At 52.6% G+C, this 23,053-nt stretch overlaps 1 protein-coding gene across 10 annotated transcripts in view; it reads left to right on the top strand.

Moving 5' to 3' along the window:
- Positions 1–23,053, top strand: part of ARNT2 (aryl hydrocarbon receptor nuclear translocator 2) — a 97,083-nt gene that overhangs the window by 29,824 nt on the left and 44,206 nt on the right. For all 10 annotated transcript variants that reach the window (XM_019640142.1, XM_019640141.1, XM_019640144.1 and 7 more), the window contains exons 5-6: positions 2,410–2,623; positions 21,946–22,048. In XM_019640142.1, coding sequence (XP_019495687.1) covers positions 2,410–2,623; positions 21,946–22,048 — 317 coding nt within the window. The remainder of the gene's footprint in view (positions 1–2,409; positions 2,624–21,945; positions 22,049–23,053) is intronic.

Raw genomic sequence — 23,053 nt, 5'->3', positions numbered from 1 at the left:
ACAGTGTGTAGCTGTAGGAGGCACCGGGACTGTGGCCAAAATGAGAGAGCGCAGAGGTGTCTTCGGGGGGCTTCCGGGGAGAGAGGCAGCATTGGCGGCTGTGAAGGAGCCCCAGAATGTGTCTAGAAAGAGGGGAGCCCGAGGGATTCCACATGAGGAGGACGGTGAGCGCAGAGCCTCAGAGCAGGAGCTAAAAGGCGTGTGGAGAGGCAGAAGGGTTTGGCCATGTGGTGCTTGATGTCACAAGTGTCAGGTCCATGTGGCTGTGGGGTGGCCGTCCCCGGGAGGACATGGAGTGTGGTGGCTCCCACGTCAAAATGGATGTGGTGATAGCTCCCCCGACATGTGGCTGTGGTGAGAGGCGACTGATATGGGGTCAGTAGCTGAGAGGTAACCAGGCAGAGGTACGTTAAGCACCTACTAAGTGCTCGGATCTGTAAAAACCTTTTTTCTCTCCATGTGTTCAGTTCTTAGAAAAATCCTGTTGGATCAATATTTGAAATTAACCTCTTTACCTTTAAGCGAACAAGGACTGAGAAACAGTGATGAGAAGGTGGCTGTGCACGTTAGCGTCCTACCCATTTCTCTCTCTCGGTTACGTGGCGCGTGTTGACGATACAGTGGCTACGTTGGTTGAGCGCCTACTGTGTGCCAAGCCCTCGCTAATTCCTTCACACACAAGATCTCATTGAACCCCACAAAAATCTCACTGAAAAAAATCCGTGTGGAAAAAAAAAATACAGAACGGAAGCTGAGGGGGTTAAGTCACGGGTTCAACGGTACAAAATGTGGAGAGCACTTTTACCCCAGAACCCGGGCCCTGAGGCCCCACTGTGAACTGGAGGCTGGTCCTGGCTTCAGGGCACAGGACCTTGGTAATGAGTGACATGCCCCCGGAGGACAGAATCTGGGGAGGAGGGGAGGAGATGCAGAGGCCCCCTCGGGCCTTTCCATAGCCCTCACAGGCTGGGCAGAGCTGTGGAAGCGTGAATGAGGTCATCAGCCTCCACTTCCTCTGCTCCGGTGACAGAATCACCTCCTTTCCCAGGCACCCTGCTCCAGCTTGCATAGTCCTAATACTGAAAATAAAAACGCTGACCCAAGCCTCATCTAAGGAAGCATCTAGGACACCCAGAAAGCAGAAGCGCGAAGCAAGACAAACAAACTAAATAAACTTCCCTTAAACACAGTCCGCTTCCGCCCTTCTTTCCCAGGCTGAGGGTGTTAGAATTCTGACCCAGCCATGGCCTCAGAGACGCTCCTGAAGCCCCCAGGCGCCGCTCACCAGCAGGCCCCGGCTTCTACCCAGTGGGTCCTGGGAGCGCCCTCGGGGGTGGAGACCAGCCCACCGTAGGCCCCCAGGCAGCTGGCCTTCCATGTGCGGTGTTTTGGAACGAAGGGTTCCAAGGTCTCACCTGGGAGGACGCCTGTCTTCTCTGGGGCCTGAGCTGGGTGTGAGGTGGTAGGAGGCACAGCTGACTCCCTGCACATGGGAGAGAGCTCTTCGGCTCAGGCAGGAACGGAGCCCGTGTCACTGAGCAGGGGGGACTCCTTGACTGGCTGTGAGAATGATGGGTCGGCAGCTCCATTTGAGCTGCCCTCAGGCACTGCAGAGAGAGGACAGCTCATGGTAACAAGTTGATCTTGTCCCATCCACATCCCTCTGGGGCTCTGCCAAGGCTTCCTGCTGCCCGTTCACTGACCCCAAGCAGCTTCCTTCCTTTGTCCTTGCCAGTCCCGAGCCCGGTGAGTCAGTGTGGCCCCAGGGCTGGTGCACCCGCCTCTCTTCTCGCTGTAAAGTGACACGGGCGATGCTATATGCCCTACCACCTCCTGGGATCGCTCTGAGAGACTGTCGAGATGTCAGCTGTCAAATTTGTTCTGGAACTCTGACAGACATGCACATGCAAGGTGATACTCTTATGCTCAGTGCCAGCCTTCGGCTCAGGAAGTACCGGAAGGGCGAGGATAAGGTGCCCTGGCAGCGTGGCAAGCAGTGGGTGGGGAGACACGTGGCCCTTTTCTTCCCGTCCGCTCGCTTTCCCATCTACCTCCCCTTCCTGCCATGAGAACCTTTGTACCAGGCTCTTCTTCCGTTCCAATGACATGCCTGCAGTTTGAATATGCAGGTGACAACTGGCCCCTTCTCTGGTGTTCACTCCTTGCTCTTCTGTCCCCTAGCTAAGACAGGCCTGACAGCGTTTAAAGTATCTGGATCTTGGGGCTAGTACAAGCCCCGTGCATTTTTTCTTTTTTTTAGTGCATTTTCCAACTAAAAAAAAGCAATCGAACTTTCCAAAGCTATGTGCGTATCACAACAAGTATCTAAATGAAAGGTCAAAGTTGAGAATAAGAAAACTGAGTAGGCCGGAGTTCGTCTTTGTCCTCATGACGATATTTCCTCCCCAGGAGCTGAAGCATCTCATCCTGGAAGCGGCCGATGGGTTTCTGTTTGTCGTGGCGGCCGAGACGGGGCGCGTCATCTATGTGTCTGACTCCGTCACCCCCGTGCTGAACCAGCCCCAGTCGGAATGGTTCGGGAGTACGCTGTATGAGCAGGTGCACCCTGACGACGTGGAGAAGCTGAGAGAGCAGCTCTGCACCTCTGAAAACTCCATGACAGGTCGGTGTGGCCCCCTCTGGGGGGGTAGGTGACCCTTGAGAAAAATCTTTTCTAGGAAGCAGATCAGGAAGCTGCAGGTCAGAAGAAGCGGCTCCCAGGTGAGGAGAGGGTTCGTTCAGCATGGCCTGGGTAACGGCGTCATTTATCCTACTACGATAAATCCACTTTGAATACAGTCCTTTTATTCTCTGTTTTACCTGCAATTAGAGACAGCAACACTAGGAGGTGGTGTTGCTACATTAGCCAGAATCACACGCTCCATCCGAGGTCCAGTGTATGAGTTCTTGTGAGTCTGATCACAGGCTTTTCTTACCCAGGCCTTAGGACCGGAGGTGATGTTCCCTGCAGAAACATTCAAAGGCAGTCAGCTCTGCTATAACATGCATACGTGTTAGTTATAAAAACCGCAGTGTACAAAACCGGCAAGTAGAAACCTCAGGGAAAAGAGGGTTAGAGGCACAGCACTCAAAAATGTGTAAGTGACAGAGAAAAACAAAAATAGGAACCTGATAAAAATGGGAACTCAGCTTTCTCCTTAGGCGCCTCCTCAAAGGCCCCAGCCTGAGGTCCCGGGGATTAGGGGTTCAGCCTGTGAATTTGGGGAGACACAATCCACCCCATCGTCCTTATGATGCACCTGAATCAGATGTTGTCGAATGTGGCAGAAGTACAGCTGTTTCTGGACGATGACAGCCATGTTCTCGGTGTTGGTATAAAAGGGAGGAAGAGGAGAGAGAGTTGAGGGGTGAGGACAGGGCGTGTGTCATCTCGTCTCTGTGTCTCCTGTAATGGCCCTGCGTCTCCTGGCCGTGAGTTTCTACATGTGTGCAAAGCAGCGACGCTGACACAGACTCTGAGAAAGATGTGCTCTGGGCTAGAGACGTAGAGCAACCGACATACAGATCCTAAGGAACTTGATGAAGTCAAGCGTCTGCAGGGATGGGCAAGGGGAAAATAGATCGCCCAGGAAGCGGTCGCTTCACTGCTGAAATCACTTCTCTGGAAAGAGCTGCCTTCCCCCAGATTCTGTAGTTGACCACAGGATGTGGCTTTTATAGAACGCCATCAGGAGACCCAGCAGGGGCAGATGGCCGGGGAAGTGACGGCCAAGGGCTTAGCTCACCCACTCAAGGGCTGGGTGGGCACTTATGTCCGTGGGAAGTGTTCACGTGTCTGGCAGAGTTCAAAGGGGCAGCGTGAACCACGTTTGGACAGAAATGTCCTTGGAGTGGACACTGGCTGGTTGCCGTGGCAGCCAGAGCTAGTTTGAAGGGTGGGGTGTCTTTCACGATGTTAGAGCAGACGGGGCGAACAGTTACCAGGCAGGCCTCCGCCTTCTCCTTCCGGCCCGGCGCCTCTTATGAAGGACAAAGTGTCCTTTGGGTGGAAGGGAGGACTGGGCCCCTCTGGGGGCTGCTGAGGTGTGATGTGAATCCCCCCCAGGATGGATGTACACCAGGAGGGGGGCTTGGAGGAGCTCACTGCCCAGGGCTGCCTCTGGGATGGGCCTCGGCGAAAGCTGGCCATCAGGACAAGCCTGGGGCTGGGCTTCGTGGCCAGCCAGAGTGTGAGAAAGACATGCGATAAAGCTTGGAATGAGAAACCTCAGGGATGACTTGCAGCCTTGGGTTATGGGATGAGGGTCTCTGAGACCCGCCCCACTGTCCCTTGGGCAGCTTTCTTTTGAGGCCCTGAAAGAGGGGCTGTGGCTCACTACACACACCCATCACCTCCGAAAATGTCCTTGTGTGTTGTGGCTTTTGCTTCTCCTCTCCTTTCCTCTCCCCTCCTCGCCTCTCTTCTATCCTTCTTTCATGAGATCTAGCTTCTTAACACATCCTAACGTGCCACTGCTGTCACACTGTCCCGTTAGCTTAGGCTCAGAGCTGTGCAGTGGACTTCCACACGCCTTCGTCCTACATGACCGAGTCCTTACACTGAGCAGCCGCTCCCCACGTCCCCTCCCTCAGCCCGGACACCCCCTGCTCTGCTCTCTGCTTCCGGGAGTTTGGCTGCTGTAGATTCCTCGTGTGCGTGTTGTGTTTGTCCTTCTGCGACTGGCTTATTTCGTGGAGCCTCGTGGCATCTAAGCTCATCCACACCATGGCGAACGGTAGGCTTCCCTGCTTTTTGAAGGGTGAGCGATGCCCCACATATGTATACGTCACACTGCCCTTATCCGTCCTTTGTCAGTGACATCGGGGCTGAACTTGGGCTGCTGTGAAGAATGCCACACTGAACCTAGGGTGCAGATACCTGTTTGAGATGCTGCTTTTAGTCCTTCAGGGTGCACACCACACCCGGCAGGAGTCCTGCTCCCGGGCGGGCCTGATTCTGGGCAGACTGTCCCCCTGTGGCAGCAAAGGTGCTAATAGCTCTGGGCCTGCATCCACTGGCTCAGCAATACCACAGAAACAGTGCTTCCCCAGTCTTTCTCAGGACGGGCCCTCTGGAGGGGACACTGGCCGGCAAACCCCAGGGCTGTCCGGGCTGACTGGGGGAGCAACCTTAGCTGTGTGAGAGGTGGTCCCTGCGGGGAGGGTAGGGGTTCTGGTCCACAGGGGCACGTGCTCCTTGGGCACGGGATTGTGAGTGGGAGATGGAGCTGGTGTCAGGGACGGAGGAGGCCAGGGAGCAGATAAAAATGTGGGAGGAGAGGCTGCAGGAAAAATCACTGTGGACCTGGGAGCGACTTGAGCCCAGCTCACTGTGGGGATGGAGGGAAGCTGAGAAGAGGCCCAGGGCTTTCCAGGTGATGTTACAGCCTCTGGCTGTAGCTACACCCACCAGAGGGGTGGGCTTCCGAGGGCATGCAGCGCGGCCAGCCCCCCGAGGGAGCCCCGAGGGAGCTCCTGTGTCTTCATGGCCTCTCCCAAGTCCCCCTTTGGCTGTCGAACTATGGAAACCTTGACCCTAGTGAGCAGAAATCGGAGATGCCTATCACTGATGGTGGGGTCTACACTGGCCGGGATGCAGATGTAAAAAAGGTGAAGGCCCGGGCTCTTCCAGCTGTGTGTACGGGGCCCCTTCCCCCTGCGTTGCCCGTCTGAGGCTCTGTTCCTGCTCGACTCCCCCTCCCTTCAGAGAATGGGGTCAGCATTTTGGTCCAGTGTAGGGAAGAACTTTGCAATAAGTGGACGTGTCTCGTGGTGGAAAAGGGTACACACCAAGGCTTCGTTCGTTCGTTCATGCATTCATTCATTCATTCATTCATTCATTCGCTTCTTTCCTACTTCCCCCCCCTCTTTCTTTATCCACTCACTGCTTCATTTAATCATTTATTCGTCTATTCAGCAAATACCTGTTTGCATGGCCGTAGGAAGGTCGTGCAAGCTCCTATCATCACCAGGAGTTCCCAGCTTGCTGGCTGAATGGATCCCATTCTCTAACTGTTCCAGCCCAGATTCTCTGTGATAACTTGGGTAGAGCCATGGCCAGGTCAGCAGCCCCCGAGGACTTTGGCTGGAACGCCCCTTGTGTGACTCACAAGCCCCCATCATTAGTAGTCAGGCTCCCCTTGTCCTCCAGAGATGCTTTCGGCCTCGACTCACAGGGTTTGGCCGGGCCGTGGTCTGGGCACAGATAGCCGTTCACGAGATGGGCCACCAGGGAGCCAGCTCGGCCAGCACTGCTCACTGATTGACCTGTCATCGCCCTGTTGCTGTGAGAGGTCGTGATGGTGCGTCCACTTCAAGCGTCTCTGCTGGCCCAGGAGAGAGCGCCCCTGAGGGACTCTGTCTGGTGCGTTCTGCTTTGGTTTTTCTCATTCAGCCCTGACAGCGGACTGTTAATAACTGTGCTGAACCCTCGTCCATGTTTCTAGCACGTGTTTCACCACTTGAGTGGCCAGCAACCCTGGCTGCACATTAGCGTCGATCACAGGGGAGACAGGACAGATACACCTGCCTGGGATTTGGAGAGGGGTGGGTGCTGTCACTCTGTAAGGCTGCCCAGTGATTCTGATGCTGCTCCCCTGAGGGATTTGTGTGCTCGGTGAAGCTGAGAAGCCTTGAACTAAAGGATTTAGCACACCGTGGTTGGGGGCTTGGCACGGGCATGGAGTGGTGGGTTGGCCCCAGTAAAGTCTGCTGCCCAGCTTGTGTGTGCACAGCTCTCTGCCGGGGGCCAGGCCTTGGGGGAGAGCAGCTGCAGGAGCCGCCTCTGAGGGTTTGCTGCCCTCCTTGCTGTGGGCACAGGCTGACCAGGCACGGGAAAGGCATGGCTGCCGTGGGACCTGGCTTGCAAGTTTCCACGTGGCAGGCCCTCCACCAGGGTCAGTGGGAGATTTTCAGGGTCACCAGGCAGTACCTCCAGCTGTAGAATAGGAGGACCCCAGCACGTGCCCACCCTGTCACCCAGGGGGACCCAGGCTAACGCTGGAACAAAACCAGTTACATAGGACGCCACAAACGACAGCACGCACATCGTGGAATGCGTGTGCCTGGCAGAGTGGTTAACAGACAGTTGTCAGCGGTCGGTCTCAGCAAGGACAGGACTGTGTGGAGCTCAGCCACGCCGCGGTCGAGCCCTTCGGCGGGAGAATGTCAGGCAGATAAAGGGGAGCTCTGAAGTCCATCCCTGTGGTTCTGGGGCTGGAGAGGATGGGCTGTTTCCACGTGTCAGTCATGAAGGTAACTTCATGAAAACCATGCTTGCAAATCTATAGCTTATTTGCTTTGGAATGCTCGGGCTGTCTTTGGGTTGATGCCAAGACCTGGAATCCTTAGCATGCTCAACAGTCCATTTCTTGCCATATTAGGTAACAGATCAGTGTGGCAAAAAAAAAATCCTGATTTTTATCTGAGTCAACTATTAAGAGTGTTATTGGGTTTCTTTTGTTTGAAATAGGAATCAAGTGTTTAGTGGCAAGAAAAGCACGCTTGTGTGATTTGGGCCCCTTGGAAATTGCCCAGTTGTGTAGTAAACACCTAGAAAAAGCATTTAACTCTGGGCTGCCAGAGGTGCCCGGTAAGCACATGTGAGAAGGAAACCTGAGAATCGTGGGCTGGTTATTTTTCGCTTCTCCGCAGCGACTTTCCCGCTAGAAACCACAGGCTGCCGAGATCTGTTGTCTCAGATGTGTCTTTGGCGTCCGTTCAGGTCTCGTCGTCGTGAAGTATTTATGTGGACTGCCTTGTTTTCCTTTGCAGCGTGCATGGCGTGCTCCTGCCGCCGGACGGTTTGTATTCTCCTCTCACGTTTTCTGTTGAAAGGTATTTCATGAATCTGGACAGATTTCCAGCTTGGGCCACTAGGTTCATTATCACTATGGTGTCCGAGCAGGGTTTTCACTCACGCGGCAGAGGATGGCTGGAGGGCTTCCCTGCAAGCCGACAGTGCTCACAGCAGCGTGTGTGTGTGTGTGTGTGTGTGTGTGTGTGTCCTGCACTTGGAGTCACTAGGACCTGGTGATAGTTCCAGATTGGGGCCCTTCCCCGTGGGTACATGACTTACCTTCCCCAGGCCTGTTTTGTCTCCCTTGAACACAGATGTAATCATACCCCCTACAGGACCGCTGAAGTGCGAGGTGACATGGGGGATAATGCTAATAGTAGTGTTTGGGAATTGTAGAGAGTTCATTCACTTGTTAATGATTGGAAGTTGTATTTGAACACTGATATAGATCGTGGTTTTCCTAACTACCCCTCTTACCCTCCTCTCACCCCTCTAACATGGGTCTTAAGGTCTGGGCACTGTTGACAGAGACCAGGCCAGCTCAGGCCCGCCTCTGTCCGTCTTCAGGGCACAGAACCAGTGTCCAGATGTAGGGCTCCAATGGTCAGAGCTGGTTGCCGTGCCTGTGTTTCCCGAGGCTGCCTTCGTAGCTGGACCCTGAAGCTGGAACAGGGTACCCCATCCCCTCACCAGTCCCAAACTCCTTTCTCTTCCTGTCCTTCCTCCCGTGTGTGCGTGAGGACCTATCATGTGATGTCCAAAGTAACAGCTGCGGAGTGGAGGGCTCTGCGAGCGAAGTGTACCCGGGCTTGGCAAGGCTTGAAGAGACTGGCTCAGCCATGGCACTGAGTGATGGGTGGTCCCTCAGTGCCTCTGCGAGAGAAGTAACTGCCGTGCACAGCCTCCTCCTCAGAGCGGCTCCCGGGGCTCAGGCAGGCAGCCAGGGAACCAAGGGAGACTGCCTCCACTGTGCGTTAATGCATGGCCAGCTGAAACACTGACCCTTGGGCTGGAGACCAAGCCTCTGCCCCTTCAAATGCCACCCTCTGTGGTGCAGTCCAGGGGGCCCTCCAGCCTCCATGGAGCTGAGCTGTGGCCCAGTCAGGGAGCGTGTTTGAGGAGGTGGGAGCAGGGCTGTCCAGGTGGAGATCAGCCTTTCCCAGCTCCCCGAGCAGTGACTCTGTCCTGATAATGGGAGAGAATGAGGTTTAAGTTCTCGGCCGGTCCAGATCCGTGTTTTCCATCCCATTAAAAACGTATGTGAGTTAGACTTGAGAACTCTGAATCTTGCTTTAAATCCATGTGGAGACAGAACCGTATGGAATAACCATGCATTTCTTTGTCACGTGAAAGACCTGTCCGCTGTGTTCTCATTTGCACATCACAGCCTCTTCTTGAAACAAACAACATGCGCGTAGCACTTGAGAAACAGCCGCTTTGTAAATAAGTTTTAAGAATTCCCAGCCTCTCCAGGTTTGGTGGGGCATGAAGCGTGTATAATTGGAAGTCCCGTTTTAAAGGAAAAGAATAAGACGTTAAGTATAAAACAAGTAGATAGATAAACCCCTGGCCCCTAAAATGCTGATTCTCCAACGCAGTGCACATCAGAACTTTAGTAGGTCTATAAAAAATGCTGATCCCAGGGCTCCACCCGTTTCTGTAAATTCCACACCTTGTGGTCACAACAGCCGCCCTGGCGCTTCCAGTGTGAACCAGAGGTTGCGAATGACTGCATCCCAATAAAATAACACAGCCCAGCCTGTTTATGCCAAGAGGGACATTTTAGCAAGATCAAACTAAAAAAGAAACAAAATGTTAAAAATGTAATCACTTAGTAACACAGTGGGAAAATGAGCAGCTACAGCATTTTAAAAACCTTTGCAAGAGTCTGGATTTCTTAACCTTGTTTCCAAGCTTTGATGCTGAGGAAGCAAGTAGATACAGACTTCTTTCCCTTGTCTATAAAAAGAAACTGTAACAAAAATAACCTAGGAGTGAGGTTGTTTTTAGGCAGATATAATTATTTGGAGTTACTTCGGAACATGTCAAGAAGCATTGCTTCCTGCTGGTGTGATTGGGGTTTCAGTAACATCCTCACGTGATGGCCGTATTTTGTAATGCTTTTGTTAAAAATAACTTGATTGCAAAAACCTCAGCATGATCAGGAACATTAAAATAGTTTTCCTTTTGCTTCACTAAAAAAAGACACATTTCTTTGTGAAATGTCATGATTTACGGCAAATGGCTAAGTGAAAATGCATGGATAGCACGGGCCTTTCCTGTTGATTGCTCTCAGTAGAGGCTAATTGGGGAAAACATCTGCATTCTGTTTTTCCCCTATTTTTGTGGGTTCTTTTATGACTGTGCAGTACACGGCCTGGTCCCTGGGGCAGCGGCCTGCCGATGGGCTGCAGTTTTCCCGTTTCTGGCGATGACATACATTTCTCTCCAGTGAGCTAGGTACAATCTTGTTCTATGACCTTGAACGCATATATCCTGAGGACCTAGGGTCACAAGAGCTCCGTGTTGTTGGGGGCCTCAGAGGCCACCCTGGCCAACACTTCTGCAGCTCTCTCCAGAACACACCTAGAAAATGGGTGCCTGGCTCCTTGGGAATATCCACAGAACAGGCTGGCCTTGTCAGGAGACAGCCCCGTCCACACAGGGGTGATGCACTTGTGCTTAGTGTGAAGTGCCCCCAGTCACCTGCCACTGTTCTAAGCAGCACAGCTGACATTGTGGACTCTGTGCACACACACACACACACACACACACACACACCTACAGACTCGCTCATGGCTAGGCGGTGAGTTAAGAGCACGGACCTTGGACACAGAACAAGGAAGCCCCTGGATGGAGATGGTGGCTGTCAGGCTTGCCCACAGAGCAGCTGAGGTTTGTCCAGCCTGACAAAGCAATGCCTGGAGCCCTCGGGCCAGAGTTGGACCACCCCTTCCTCATCCCGTCTCTCCAGGACTGGCAGTATCCTGGCCCACGACTGAGGCAGCTCCTGGAGCTTGACTGCCACATCTTCGTGAGTGAAGGGGAGCCTCTTTAGGGGAGGTAAATTGCGTGTCTTTGTTCAATCCAGCAGATAGTTAGTTATTCAGCACACGGCCCTATGCTGGAAGCTGACAATACAGCGATGCGGGGACAGGCGTGCTCGCCATCCATGATGGAGCTTTTGCGGTGGTCGGGGACTGGCAAATACACAGCCAGATGATGAGACTAGAATTAAAATGCTCGTACAGGGGGAAAAGCAGGAGGTTGTAAACACAGGAGCAGGGACCCTAATTCCCATGTTGGAGGTTGTGGGGACAATGGAGCCGGAAAAGGCCTCTCTGAGGAAATGGCGGTGAAGCTGGGATCTGAGGAATGTGAATGGGGACCGGCAATCTGTAGGACCTTCCCCAGCCTCGGGAATAGCACGTGAAAAGGCCCTGGGGCAGCGAAGGCACTGTCCAGTCTGAGGAGGAAGATAAGGCCATGGAGTGTGATGAGGGGGCCAGGCCATGCCAGTGACAGCCACCAGGGACCACTGTGCGCTTAGAATTTACTCAGAGTGCCTGAAGCACCCCCTGAAAGGAGGTTACCAGTCTCCAATTTGCATTTTTATGCATAAATACTGTTCTGGTGCTGGGAAGGAAATGGTTTTATTTGGAATACAAGAAGAGAGGGACCTGATATTTACATGCTGCATGAGGTGCTTGGTGAACTAACTTTGCAAATGATTCTCCTTTAATCCTCATGACAAGCCTTTGGGCGGGGTGGGGGAGGGGTGGGGGGGTGTGTATCCCGGTGTTCTGTCACGTTTGTTGGAAACACTGTCCTTTCTCTACTGGCTTGCCTTTGCACCTTTGTCAGAAATCAGTCATCTCTCTGTACACATCTACATCTGGACGCTGTGCCAGGCAGTGGGTCGCTTTGTCTGTTCACGCCTCAGTGCTGCTAGGTCTGGAAACCACAGCTTTATCACAAAGTAAGGGAGTGGTGGTCTTCCAATTTTGCCCTTCTCCACAGTCATCTGGGCTCCTCTAGGCTCTCTGCATTTGCATAGGAATTTTGCAATCAGCTTGCCAGTTCCTACAAAAAAGCCCGAAGGGATTTTCACTGAGGTCCCATCGAATCTATACATGAATTTGGGGGACAATTGACTTCTTAGCAACAGTGAGCCTTCTGACCCATGTAGACTGTATAACTCTCCACTTACTTAGTTCTTTAATTTCTTTCTGTGTTTTCTGTTATTATCGGTGTACATGTACAGACCTTACACATCTGTCAGATTGACCTCTAAGCATTTGGTATTTTTATGCGATTGCAAATGGTATTCTTTTTTTATTATAGTTTCTAGTTGTTCATTGATAGAATGTAGAACTAGAACGGATTCTTCTTCTTGCCTGATTGCACTGGCTGGGGCCTCCATTATATGTAGAGCAGAAGCGGTGAGAGAGCCAACATTTTCCTGGTCATGCACAGAATTCCGTGTTTCATCGTTAAGTATCATGTTAGCTTAAGTTTTCATGGATGTCCTTTATCAGCCTGAGTAACTTCTCTTCTACTTAAAGTTTGCTGAGTGTATTTAGTAGGACGTGATGTTGGATTTTGTCAGGTATTTTCATGGCATCTATCGTGAAGATAATATGTTTTTTCCTTTTTCGTTTGTTCATATGGTGAATGACGTTGATTTGCAAAAAGTAAGCCAACCTTGCATTCCTGGGATAAACTCCATTTGGATATAATGTGTTGTACTGTTTACATAGTGTGAGATTTGACTTCTGACATTTTGCTTAAGCATTTTTGCATCGGCGTTCAGGAGGGATACTGGGCTGTGGTTTTTTTCATGTTTTTGCCCCACTGTCTCCTCACTTGCATTGACTCTTGTGAGAAATCTGCCGTCATCTTTATGGTTTTTTTCCCCTACTAAGTCCCTCTTTGTTCCTCTGGCTGGTTTTAAGGGTTCTCTCTTTGTCAGTGGTATTGAGCAATTTGCTTATGATTTGCCTTGTTATAGTTCTCTTGTGTTTATTATGCTTGGTGTTCATTCAGCTGCTTTGAACTTTGGGTTTATTTATAACAAATATCAGCAATTTGTTCTTCAGTTATTTCTTCTGTCCCCATTCTCTCCTGTTTCAGGGACTTCAATCACCTATGAGACTGGTGGAAATTGTCCCCTGGCTCACTGATGCCGTGTTTATATTTTAAAATCCTTTTAATCTCTGTGTGTTCCATTTCAAATAGTTCTTTTTGCTCTGTCTTCAAGTTCACTCATCTTTTTCTCTATGGTATCTAGTCTGCCCTTAATTCCAGCCTGTGAGTTTTTTTGTCTCAGGACCTGTAGTTTTCATGTCCAGAATTTCCGTTATTCACTGTCCTCGCTAATCCTTCTATTGGAGCTTTCCTCGACCTCAGCTTCCTAACAGGCATGTACTGATCAGTGTCCCTGGTGCTGAGTCGAAGGGGGCCCTTTGCAGCTCTCTCTGTGCACCCCTCGCCTCTGGTACCCTGTTTTGTTCTAGAATTCTAGCTGCCTCGGTTCCCCTAGTCTCTGAGCCTCATTTCCTCAGCCCGGGAGTCAGCGGGGCTCAGCATGGGCCCCTCTGTCTGTGCACAGCTGGATGTGCTCTCCAGGTGGCAAGGCGGGGGGGAGTTGTGGGGCCATCTCATCTGTGTCACATCTCTGCCTGATGTCCCGTGTTGTGAGCACTAGGGTTGTATATATTGTGTCGGGTGTTTTGATTGTTTCAGAAGGGAAGGTTAACCTGGCCGCTGTCAGTGCATCTTGGCTGGAAGAAGGGGTGCTCGTGTTTCTTCGAATGCCTCGCCTGTGTGTCACCTGTCAGCTCTGCTCCACAGCTCCAGTGATGGATCTCCAGACCCTTCTCTTGGACTGTGAGCTGTTTGCTTATCACACTCACCTCCTTTTTCTTTTCCTGTGATTTCCGGGAGAATTTCTCAAAGGTTTCATCTAACTCCGTGATAGAGCTTTCGGCAGTGTCACTATTTACTGCCTCCATTGGGTTTTCAGTGAAGTCATGTTTTTCATCTAAAAGCAATCTTTCCTGGTCTCGGGCTCTTCTCTTTTGATTTATGAAAGACCTTCTCAAATATTGCTGAGATTTGGTATTTCAAATATCATCTTTCTTGGAACGTGTTTCATGGAGTGGAGTAGTATTTGTTCTAATTTTTCATATCATTTCCTTTCTCTTTGTACACTGGATCTTTTCATGTGCGAAGCTAACTTTCCCCCTTCCTTACCTTTTTATTCATTCTCTGCTCCTAACATTAAGACTTAGGATGGTTTCGGTCAGAGTGTAATTTCTTTGAAACATAATTTTTCTAGATAGGGGCATCCAGGTGTCTGGAGGATGCTATGAGGTTGCTGCAAGGTGGGGTGGCCTGGGGTTGGCCGGACATCGTCCACTGCTCTAACTGGATCCCTGCCCCTCAGAGGCAGCCATTCCTCCTCTGTACGGGGAAGGTTGGCTGCTGTAAGTTGCGGTGACCTGAGCCCTCTGCCCCCGGCCTCTCTGTGTCCAGATTCCAGGCCACTTCTCTGCTTCCTGACTCCCTGGTCTCTTTCTTGCTTGCAATTCTGGAGGCTTCTGATAGGGACCCTCTCACTTCCTTCCCAGACAGGCCATACCTGTGTATTTGTTGAACCATGGGGTTGCTAATATTCCCTTCCATCCCATGCCAGGTGCCCCATTTCTTGCAGAAATCCCTCAGTATTTCTGACCTGTTCAAAGCCCTTTCCACTATTTCCCTGCATGTTTTCCACTGTTTTCCTAAAAGGAGCAGATTATTCCTGCTCCTTTTTGTACTTTTTGACCATTTCACGAGCAGTGTGCAGAGGAGGCTCAGCTCGGCCTGAAATTGCCCTCTTGAACCCCGAGGCAGCCTGGCCCCTGTCCGTGCGCCAGGCGGCCTCGCCGGGGAGGAGGGTAATCTGTTGCCGTTCCAACGAAAGCCCTCAGGCTCGCATCGCTGGCATTTTTGTAGCATGATACGCCAGGAGGAATGTATTTCTTTAAATCACACTCCAGCATATTCTAAACAGGATGAAGAATTTGTACTTTTGTCTGCAGATTAAATAGCAGAAGAGGTGCCGGCCGTGGGGCGGGGGAGACGGTGGGGTGACGATTTTATAATGAATAGCAGAGCAGACGCCGTGCTCCCGTGATTGCTTGTCACATGTGGAATGTGCGTGCTGGAGAAAGCTGTGCAGCATGGGGCTTTGCAGAGAGCTGGGAGCCCCGTTGTCGGGCTGGGAGAGGTGGCACAGCCTGTGGCCCCCGCGAGGACTCTGTGCCCTTGGATTTACCCCACATGGCCCAGTCTGGGTCTTGTAATTGCTCCTCGGATGATTATCTCTGATGTTCTGGGCAGGTTTTGGCTGCCCTCCTCCTCGCCTCGTTAGTGTCTCATTAGCACGTTCCCCAGATGGCAGGGTGGGGAGACAAAGGATTGACACGCGAACCAGACTGCCTGGCAGAAAGGCTCCTTCTGAGCGTCTGCAGGGCTGTTAGCCACCCCGCTGAGTGCCTCCTGCCAGCCCTAATCAGGGGCCACGAGCCCTTTGGTTTCTTTTGTTATTCCACGGCCATAGGCCACCGTCCAGTCACCACCTTCACTGGGCAGAAAAGCAAGAGGACACAGAGGACAGATGGTTCCCTCAAACCTATCCCTGCTCCCGGAGAATGGCTTACTCTGTGGGTCGGCCAGGAGGGCCACCAGCTCCATGGACACGGTCACTTCCTCCCAGCATGCTTTTTGTGGCAGACCGGGGCACGGGGACATTCAGTCTTCATGGCGTGGGCATCTGTGTCTCCCTGAGTCTCAGAGATGGGCAGCATTCGATCTTAATGCTGGTCTCACAAGTCTCTCTGCTTCTGAAATCTAAATTATTGATATTCTTGCATTTGAAATGCAAGTCACATGAATCTGTGGGGCAGTGAGAAGTTTAGCTTTTACAATACGATGCGGCCTTTGCAAAACACAGTCCATATGTATTGCCAACAACATCAAGGGCGGATGGGCCTGTCGGAAGCACCCGGCGTGCCTGGCCCCGCCTGACTGAGAGACAGTGGGACAGCCCTGAAGGCTTGACCATCCGTCTGCTTCCATTCACGCCTTCCTGGCCGTCTTGGTCGGGGCTTGGCCCAGCACACTTCCCCAGCCTCTCGCCCAGTGAGCTCCAGCCAGACAGGACGCTGCCCCATTCTCAGACCCGTCCCCTGGACTGTCCCACACCAGGCTCCCATCTGTCGGCCTGGGGTGCCCTTCCCCTCCAGCTCTACCTGCCTGACCCTCCAGGGCTCCCTTTAATGCCACCTCTTGCAGGAAGCCTTCCCTGATACCCTTTTGCTCTCCGGTAGGAAGCACTCTATCCCTGCTCTGCACCGCATTTGCACATTGTCCAGACTTCTCCTCCAGGCCTCAGCTGAGCTGAGTAGTTAGATGGGAACAGTGTCCTGTTTCCCCCTCCCGGTGAGCCTGCTCGCGCTGCACTGGGGATTCTGTGAGATGGAGTTAATCACGTCTCGCTCCCCACCAGCCTCTAGACATCCGTGAGCTTCCATGCACACTTCTGAGAACAGAAAAACAATCTCCTGCTCCATGAGGCTCGCTCCCTCCCTGGGGTGGCTGGGCTGTCTTCCATACTCGGTGTGTCTTCTGTGTGGACTCACCACATGCCCACCACCCTGCCCTCCCCCACCCCCAGCTTGGTTTATGAGCTTCATAGGTGCCCAGCGTAGGGTCTGGGTGGCTAGTCCAACAGCTATAACTCGAGCTGGGAAAGGAAGGTCCCTTGGCTGCCGCCATTAAAACGTGCCCTTTTCACAAAACCCCTTCCAGACTCTGGTGCCAATGTCTCCAGTGGATAAATAGTTGTGAACTGGCCAGTGGGACACACACAGTCTGTCATTTACTGGGTGTCACCCACTTTTCCCTGCCTGGATCACCAGGCAGAACCAGAAAAGAGATGGGTTAGTTGATCGGGAGTCCAGGTTACTAGAGGAAGACCTGTGTGTCCTGCCTCATGGTTGTTGACAAGATGTCAGGAGCTCGGGTTCCAGGAGCTGCTGAGGGCTCCTACTGTGAAAGGAAATGCTCCATTAGGCTTGAGGTGGGTGGGCGTGCTTCTGGAGACAAGCCCTAGTCCCACATCTTCAGGGATCCTTCACAAGATGCGGGGGTGGGGGGAGAGAGAGACCCTTGTGAGCACATGAGGGTTGTAATATGGCAGTTGTGCAGGCTTCATGTGGTTGAAATTCGGGACTGAGCTGCTGAATACCCACGGTGTGGGAGGCTCCTGGCCTCAGGGACATGGAAAGTTTCCACCCATGGCCAGAGTTTGTAATCTTGGAAGAGAGGCAGGTCATGCGCCCAGCATCGGTAACGCGGGACCCATGTGGGCAGTGTGTCCCAAGGCTCCCCAAGTTCCTACCCGCTGGCGATGAGGTCAAACAAGAAGCTCGGTTTTGCTGGGAAGGGATTTCACTGCTGTGATTATAGTTTCGTCAGTTGACCTTAAAAAATGAGATTCTCCATGTCAATCTGACCCAATCAGATAAGCCATTTAAAAGCAAAGAATTTCATCTGGCTGGTGACAGAAAGGAGCGATTCAGAGAGATTCGCAGCATGAATCCTGGGCCTGCAGTAAAATCTTTGGTAAATTATAACTTCATCTCCTGTCCTGCCTCTTAGAGGCCGGAGATTGTTGTAGTAGTCCGGGCTGTTTGGTTGCAAGTGACAGAAACTTCACTGGTTTACGTTTTCTCTGTTTTCTTAGAGTCAGTTTCATTGTCTTACAGCCAATTCCCCATGAAGCCGGAATCATAGCTGCTAAAAAACACCGTGCTCAGCCGCCCGAAGAAAAGAGACAGGGAGAGACAGGATGGTCAGATTTTGCCTGTGGAGGAATTAGCCTGGCTGGGTCATGTCCTAGTCTTGGGACCAATCAGTGTGGATAGAGAAGGAGTGAAGTTCTGTGATTGGCCCAGCCTATAGTCGGTGCCCACGCCTCAACCAGTCACTATGGCCAGACAGGCAGGATCTCGTAAGAAAATGGCAGTCCGTTTTTTACTTTGATAATAAAGGAATAATACAAGAGCATTGTGCTGGGGCAGGTCCTGGGTAGAGAGAGGAACGGCTGTCCTTAGGCAACTCTGCTCTCCAACCAGAGCAGAGCACCCCCTTTTCTGGTCTGAGAGGAAAATAGTTTGGCTACAGCTTGAGACTGGGTGTATTTGTACCTGTGCCACGTCCGAACACCTGCCAGAGATACATGACATATGAGCAAAATGCACCGACGCTGGGCAGCAGGGGGCTGGTCCTCTCCCGGGTGCAGGAGACGCAGCTCCGCTCTGGAGTTTGTCCTATGGCCCCGTGGATTCCTGTGCTGTGGGGGGTGTGTTTGTTCCTGTGTGCACAGCTGCTGTGATGGCTGGGGTCAGCGTTGGAGAATTAGAACACGGTGTCACCGGAACAGCTACCGAGGCCTCGTCGCCATTTCCGGGGGCCACACATGTTTGGAACAACATCACATCTTGTCTATCGCCGGGCCGTCGCTTTGTTTTTGTTGCTGACCCTTTCCTCTTGTTTTCCTCCTTTTTAAACCAAGATAAGATGTTTCCAGTTTTCCTAAGGATTCTTCTGACGAAATAATTCTAATTTCTATTTGCATTTCTGTTGTAGCCCGGGGAGCCGTTTTATGAGCACAAAGCCTTCCTTTGTGATCTAATCCAAGACAAACTTCTGATTCTTCCTTTTAGAAAAGTTACTACCGACCAAAATAATACTTAAAAACCAGCATGCTGAGAACAGTCACAGAAGGGCCGTTGGCCTGTAGGAGCAGGTGCTGTTACAGGGGGAGTCTTAAGAGTCATTTTCTAAAGTAGAGCTCAGCAAATGCTTTTGGGAAGGGCCAGATAGTAAATCTTTCTGGCTTTGGGGACCACAGTGTTTTTCCCAACTACTGAACTCCCCACCGTAGCATGAAAGTGGCCCTAGAAATACATTGCCCCTGTCCTAAAGCATTTTAGGCTTTTCAATTGTCTTAGAGAAATTAGAGTTAAAAGCCCTGAGATGTGTTATAACTCCTTCTGCTTCGTGGAGGGGAAACGCTGACTATTGGTCAGTGTGCTAACTGCGGGGTCTCTAGCAGCTTTAGAGAGGGGGCTGGTATTAACGGCCTTAAGAATGCTCTTCTCATGGGGTGCAGTAATCCCGTTTTTGGGAAATCTATCTGCAGATGATATGGATATTTTTTTTCTACAGTTATTTATCTTGGCATTATCTGCCATCTGGAAAACCTGGGGACAACTTAATGTCCACGGGTGAATTGTCTAGTCAGCATAATGGTTGCTGGTTGGGAAGGGCTCGCTGGGGCTGAGGGAGGTGGCAGCCTGATGCTGACGCCCTGGCACGTGGGGTGTGGGGCAAGGAGCCTCCTCCCAGAGGAAACGCTGCTGGGGAAGCAGTAAGTCACGTGGCCTGTTAACTCAAGGGGTTCAGTGCTTAGGATGCGGGAGCTTGTTTATTCCAGAGGGCAGCCTAGGAAGGAGGGGAGCACCAGGCTTGGATCATGGGTGAAGGGTACAGAGAGCAGAGGTGACCAGGGAGGCTGCGAGCTTCAGCCGTGGCCAAGAAGAGCAGGATGGGGTTTGTGGTGGGGCCAGCCCAGTGACAGGCCTGCAGAAGAATGCATCCTCCTGACCAGCGGAGGGGGTGAGATGGGGACGCAGCGTTGGCCTGGACTGATTGTGCTTTTCGGGCCTACGGGGAGCCAGCCCTAGAAACCCAGAACCTCGGTCCCAGCAGACCCAGGGTTCTGTGGGTCAGGAGAGAAGATTGAGAGCAGCGTGAGCACCACCTCTCCATGCTCTTTCCACTACCGGGAGCCCCACTGTAAGTGCAGCCAGCACCCAGTGGCCCGGGGGACGGAGAGTGGCTCCCAGTCCATTCCAACGGCCATGCCCCCCTCACTGCCACTGAATTTGTCAAAAACCCAGTTGACGGACAGCCTCTCAGGAGCACACCTCCTGTACAAAGCTAGGCGTGCTTTTGTTCCCGAGGAGCCCGGGAAGAGGCTCCGTGTGCCCGAGGCCACTGCAGAAGCTCGTGGAGAGCTAAGCCTGGAGCACTTGTCCCCCAAGGTCACGGCAGCACATCGCAGAGCTGTTTCTGATTTCCGCATGTCCCATGGCTCGTGCTCCGCAGCTGTGATTTATTTTCAGAGCACACTTTGGAATTTGACAGACTCTCGTGCTGGCCCGCGTCACAGCTGAAGCCGTCTGCCATTTGGTCGATGATAAAGCAAGTGACAGTTTACTCCAAAGCAGCCGTCTGGGAGTGAGACAGACAGGTGTCAAACCTGGGGCCGCTGACAGCACAGAGCCGGCCGCCCCCCCGGGCCCCTCTTCCTCCGCTGGGCCAGAGCTCCAAGCAGACTGGGCTCGGGCCTCGGGGTGGGGTTAACTCTGGTGCACACATCCTGCTACAGATGAGCGATGGGCACTGAGCTCCCGCAGAGATCCGGGCCACGGGCAGTGAAGGCTGCTGCCGTGGTTGCTCAGGGGAGAGCTGGCCGGGCACGCGGAAAACCCTGAGTGCAGAGAGAGCCCGGCTCAGGGAAAGCAGCGGGTGGACAGGAGGTGACACACCACCTGTGGCCACACACACCTCCGGGCCCCTGTTCCCTCCCTTGCATTTGGAGCCCAGGGAGCCGGGGCTTGGGGAGGGGTCTTCTTCAACACCTTTGATTTCCAGTGATGGAAACCCATGCGACTATTTACTGCAAAAGGGGTGGGACTCCATTCACTTTCTTTCTCTGCTTTATTTTTGTTCACAGAACCTGTGTCCACCCGACAGTGCATTCCATTCCCTCCACTCCGTTTCGTTCTTTGGCTTTTATTATCTGTTCACCCAGTTAGAATATAATGGCCTTGGCCTTTTTAGCTTTTGGGGCTTCGATCAGTGCCTAGCCTGTTGTGGGTGCCTAATAAGTATTAAACAATAGCAAGGTGACACCTTGGGTAAGGTGTGACAATAAACAGGAACCAGTTGGGTGAATGGAAGGGTTCCCAAGGCATAAAGAGGGAGTGTGGGGAAGGCCCAGAGCCGAGAGAGGCAAGCACACTGCCCAGGAAAAGGTGGGGGTAGGGGGGTGGGGGAGGGACGCTGGGCAGGGGCACTGGCCAAACATGACAGACCTCTCATGTGGAGGCCACTCTAGGCCTCAGCACCACGCTGGGGGCGGGAGCTGGTGGGTCTGGGTCTCCATCAGGGAACGACAAGTGGGCAGTGATGACCAAGGCAGAGGATATGGAGAAACTGAGACTGAGTGTGCAGGAAGGGCGGAAGGACAGGGGGACTGAGATGACATCTAGAATCCTGGCTTAGAGGATTGTTGGCGGCGATGCTTCTGCTGACATGACACCTGGGAGAACCAGGTGATGCTGCCCTGAGCTGTGCAGTCAGCCGCTGGAGGGCTGGGTCTGCCGCTAAGGTCGGTGCTGGAGGGTACCCGTGGGGTCATCAGCATGCAGAGGTGACCTCACAGCCTTGAGTGGATAAAGTCACGGAGGCCACGCAGAGGATGGGAAGAGAAGGTGGTGGCTGAGGGGGGCTCTGGGGCACAAGGGGCAGAGAAGCGTGGAGAGGGGCGTGTCCGAAGCCGAGGGCCGCGGAGATCTTAGAGAACCAGCGTGCCCTCGTGTCCAGGTCTGCGAAGCCATCGGGTGAGACAGATGGGACATGGGTTTGGGGTTTAGCGATCAGGAAGTAATTGGTGACTCTGGCAGACACCGTGTCTGTGATGTAGCGGGGAGAAGGCCAGACGGGAGTGACCCGAGCTGATGGAATCCAGCAAAGCCGAGACGGCAAGTGTAGACGGCCCTTTGAAGGAAACAAGGCGTTTAGAGCTGTATGGATTTCATCGCTCCGTGTGTTTCCTGCCAAAGAATGCTGTGAATTCCAAGAGACAGACGACTCCCGTGGCCCAGCGTGTCCTCATCTGCAGAGCATTTGCAGAAAGCTCCCCCGCACCTGCACCCCCCAAGCTCATGCCTGTGTCCTGCCCTCTCTCTCTCTCTCTCTCTCTCTCTCTCTCTCTCTCTCTCTCTCTTTCTCTCTCTCTCTCTCAGGCCGGATCTTGGACCTGAAGACGGGAACGGTCAAGAAAGAAGGACAGCAGTCGTCGATGAGGATGTGCATGGGCTCGCGGAGGTCCTTCATATGCAGGATGAGGTGTGTGGCTGAGCGGCGGGCTGGGGCCAGACTTGCTTTACTCCCCTGATCTGCCATGAAGAGCCCCGCCAGGCTCTGCTGGGACCCCACGCCAACCCGGGTCCCCCCAGTGACTCTACCTCCGTGACCGAAGCGCGTGGACGGCGGACGTCTCCGTCTGTCTTGGAAGAACCTCCTTCCTTCCACTTCCTCCTGTTTCAATGGGTCTGGTTTCCTGCCATGGTTCAATGCCTGCCATTCATTTCTTTACTCATGCATTCTGCCCGTTCCAACCCTGGCTTCCCCTTTCCTACGTCTCGACTGTCTACCTGTTCTTCAAGGCTCTTTTCAACCCCAGCCTCTCCAGGCCCCTGATTTCTCAACACATTTTAAATAAGACCTATCGATTTCATGCTTGCTCTTCTATTTGCTTGTGCCAACGCCTCCATCTTCGGTTAGTCTTTAATGGCTTTTTGTTGGTCGATATTTTAAGTGTAACTGTCTTGGTTCCATAAGTAAATTACAGTTGCTGTGAGGACAGCAGTTTTGATGGACTTTGAGCCTCCCGTGACATCTTGCAGAATCAATGCACATAATTGCTTAGTTTATGGCTGTTGAAGAAAGGCAGGCATGACTGGACTTGGGCGTAATTGGGGGATTACTTTGTCCCCAAAGAAGGAAGAGTGAGGATCTTGAATCCCCAGAGCCAGACCAGACTCCCCAGTACCTTCATCCCCACGTCCCTGGCGGGAATGGGAGGCATGGAGTTCGTTCTGTCTGGCATGTGGCAGCGACAGGAGGCAGCGCCTGTCATTCATGTATTCAGTGATTCATTCAGTTATTCAGCAAATTTAGACTGAGGGTCCGCCCATGCTGGGCGCTGGCCAAGGTGCTGGGCTTCAGCATTGAGTCGAGCACCCAAAATGCCTGACCTTGGAGATACACGGAGGGCACAGTGCCAGGTACATACACAGATGTCAGATGGCTAATGGAGGAGGAAGTAGGAAGTGGTGGGGGCTGTTCATT

The sequence above is a fragment of the Hipposideros armiger genome, unplaced genomic scaffold (assembly GCF_001890085.2).
Source record: "Hipposideros armiger isolate ML-2016 unplaced genomic scaffold, ASM189008v1 scaffold_48, whole genome shotgun sequence".
Taxonomy (NCBI): domain Eukaryota; kingdom Metazoa; phylum Chordata; class Mammalia; order Chiroptera; family Hipposideridae; genus Hipposideros; species Hipposideros armiger.
This window is presented reverse-complemented; position numbering and strand designations above follow the sequence as displayed.